General features: G+C 37.2%; 1 protein-coding gene across 1 annotated transcript in view; it reads left to right on the forward strand.

The window, feature by feature from the left end:
- fbxw5 (F-box and WD repeat domain containing 5) overlaps positions 1–2,115 on the forward strand; it is an 8,430-nt gene extending 6,315 nt beyond the window's left edge. The window contains exon 10 of the mRNA XM_024298823.2: positions 201–2,115. Coding sequence (XP_024154591.1) covers positions 201–486 — 286 coding nt within the window. The 3' untranslated portion in view covers positions 487–2,115. The remainder of the gene's footprint in view (positions 1–200) is intronic.
- The last annotated feature ends 1,141 nt before the right edge of the window (positions 2,116–3,256 follow it).

The following is a 3,256-nucleotide window of genomic DNA, read 5'->3' on the forward strand; positions in this document are numbered from 1 at the left end:
AAGTTTCAAGGAATTATTTGTCGTAATTCTTGTTATGTTTGTATTGAACTAAAATTGTCAAAGCTAATCACTTTTTGAAACTTTCACATTCAATCTGAATGAAAACGATGCTAATGGAGGGTCATTGTAAACGGAGAATATGGTTGGCAAACTCATCGATTAGTTCAGAGATGCTTTACTGTTTCGATCTCCATCCGCAGTGGAGCAGAGGACAAGCACGGCTACATCTGGGACCGACACTACAACATCTGTCTGGCCCGGCTGGCGCACGACGACGTCGTGAATTCGGTGGCATTCAGCCCAGCGGATCAGGAGCTGCTGCTGTCCGCCAGCGACGACTCCACCATCAAGGTGTGGCGCTCGCCGCGGATGGTCCGTCTGGCTCAAGCGTCTCCTCGGAAGCTGAGGCACCGCAGCCTCCTGCCGTCGTGGCTCACTCGCACCAGGAACTCCACAGCCGCCGGCAGCGTGAACGGAAAACCCTGAGCCCGGGTGGAGACGCTCTCCGGGAGGTTTGGAGCGGGATGAAGAGGCGTCCTCCCTCACACCGGTCAGACATACACTCCGTGTTTTTGTACAGTGTGGTTACAACTTTGTGTTTTTGCTTGAGTCTCTGTCGTGACCTAGTGACTCAAGTTTATACACAAGGGGGCGCCGTTGCACCACACAATGGAGAAACCGCTACAGAAACTGCTGAAAGGAAGTATGTTACCCAAATGGGAAGTGCTGCTGCCTAAATGCACGTCACTAATGTCCTGAAGTGTCTCCGAAGGTCATCGAGACCAGGTCAGACTGATCTGCAGCATAACTCATGCCAACTGTAGCCGTTTCTTTCCCTCATTATCGGGCCGGTAGCTCATTTATGTTTATTTTTTTCAATTAATAGAAAGATTTAATTAGTTTCCACATAAAAAATTAACAAATCCTGATTTAAAAGAGTTAAAAGGAGAAAGCCAGTTTGAGCTGTATTACTGTAGTCTTCCTTGGTTTAACGGACGTCCGGTTTTTATGTTTTTGTGGCCCCAAAACTATTGTTCTGTGTAGAAGTAATTTATTCAAAAAGATTTGGCGTAAAGCATGACTGTATAAAAAGATGTCTTTGTGACTGATTGTTACTCCATATATGGAAATGTATTTATGAGCCTCCTTATGGGAAGAATTAGAATTTCTTCTAAGAAAGGAACCCCAGAAACTGATTCCTGTTTGACAGTCTAAATTAAAAATAAGAAAGTAGAAGCCAGCAGCTTTTTTAACGTTCCCTAAAACACTCAAACATAATACAAGTGTGGCACAAGATTAAGTATAATTTTTTTTTCTTTTAACGCAGTTTAAACGCTGTTAAAATTCACATTTTGAAACATTTTTATGATGTAACTCTCTCAAATTAACACTTTTATCACAAAAATAAAAAGTATTGTAATATTTTAGGCTGCATAGATGTAACACCAGACCTACCTACAGTAGAAGTGAATCCAGCAGCACTACAGAAATAAAAAAACATCTTTAAAGCTAAAGTTTCAGGTGAAAGTTTGGTCAAAGCTTTTTGTCTTGTGACATTTTTTCATATTATATTTGACTTTTGCTGCAAAAACTTTTGAGCCCCTTAAAAAGAAAACGTGCATAAATATCAGTGACAATTGCAGCTTCAAAATCTGGTTGTTTGCCCAAATGATTTATACAAAATATACATATATTTCTGTAATATGACCGATTAATGCATATTTGAATATCCACTGCGTTTATGTTGGGAAATCCTCCTTTATTGGAGCACACAGTCATTTTTTCCTCCTGGTCCATTAAAATGTTTTTTCCACTTTTATGAAACTTTTCCATAATCCCCTTTTAATAAATCTTACACAATCCCTGAAGTAAAAGATTAAAGAAACCCTGCCACGTTGATGTTTGTCCTTACTGTTGAGCAGCTTTTAGGTTTGTTGGACATATTTTTAGACGAGTCTGTGCATTATTTGGACGTCTCCAACAACACACGCCAAATAAAGGCGAAAAGAAAACCATCGGTGTACCTCAGGTCTGGAAATGTCTGTTTCTAACTGCTGAATTTTCCAGTTTCTGCAAATTTATGTCCTCACTGAATAAAAGCTCTTTGAATTAAAATGTGGTAATTATTCTTAAATGTTAAATTGTTAGATTTTTCAAGTAAAATAAACAGCTTTTGCATTTACTTGATATTCAAGAGTTTAATATAATGATGATTTTTTTTTATTTAAGGTCACTTGTTATCTAAATGTATGATTTTATATCTCCAGAAGTTTGATATTTCATCAAACTCCTTTGAACCAGAAGTAAATATAATTGGGATCTCATAAAATTGAAACTGAATAGATTCAGTAGTTCTTGCAGTGACATCCAGCTCTCCTGTCACTGTGATGAAATCCTCAATAGATTTAGAATAATCCCTTTTTTAAATCTGTTTGTTGTGTTTGACTTATTTTTAAAGAGAAACAAAAAGATTTTTTTGAGTCCAGACCAAATAAGGAGTGGCTCTTATTGTTTGTCATCACTTGATGACAGTTTTTAAATGTAGGCATGCAAATATTTGGATTTTTAAGTACAGTTGTAAGATGATAATCCAACATCTGGTATTGCAGAAAGTTTTTCACTTTTGATTCCGCAGTTTCTGTTGGTTTTGGATGAATGATGTGGGACTTCCAGCATTTATCTAGAGCACAAGTCAATGTGTTTTCGCTTTTCTTTATGGAGAACTATAAAGATGATTGAGAAAAATTGGGGTTTAATGTCGAGCTAAAAAAAAAGTTCTGTTTTTTTTTTAACCTTTAACAGCCAAACCAGGAAAAATAATCAATTAAAAATAGTTTCTTCTATCGCCCTCCTTAGGGTAAGTAAACAAAACCACAAACATGTTTTCAAAGTGTGTTCTTCCTATGGTTGAGCAACACATAATAAATAAATACAAAATTATCTCAATATACCCCTATCTTCTTTATCTTATATGTTCACTTTCATCTTTAGTAAAACTGTTTCATTCCACCCCCTAAGGTTGGGTTTCCCTTGAGTCAGTCTCTGTTAACCGCATGATTGTTCAAATGATGAGTAAGGGGTCTCATCATCTATCAAAGCCAATCTTCTATTATGAGTCATGTGGTTTTACGTATTGAATGACTCTATAAATGCTAAAGTTCATCCGCTTCCATAAGAGCGAGAACAAATGAGTAGCTACAAGAAAATGTGTAACTTTTGACGGAAAGGCCGTTTAGTCATTTTACAAACACTTCTT

The sequence above is a fragment of the Oryzias melastigma genome, linkage group LG12 (genome assembly GCF_002922805.2).
Source record: "Oryzias melastigma strain HK-1 linkage group LG12, ASM292280v2, whole genome shotgun sequence".
Taxonomy (NCBI): Eukaryota; Metazoa; Chordata; class Actinopteri; order Beloniformes; family Adrianichthyidae; genus Oryzias; species Oryzias melastigma.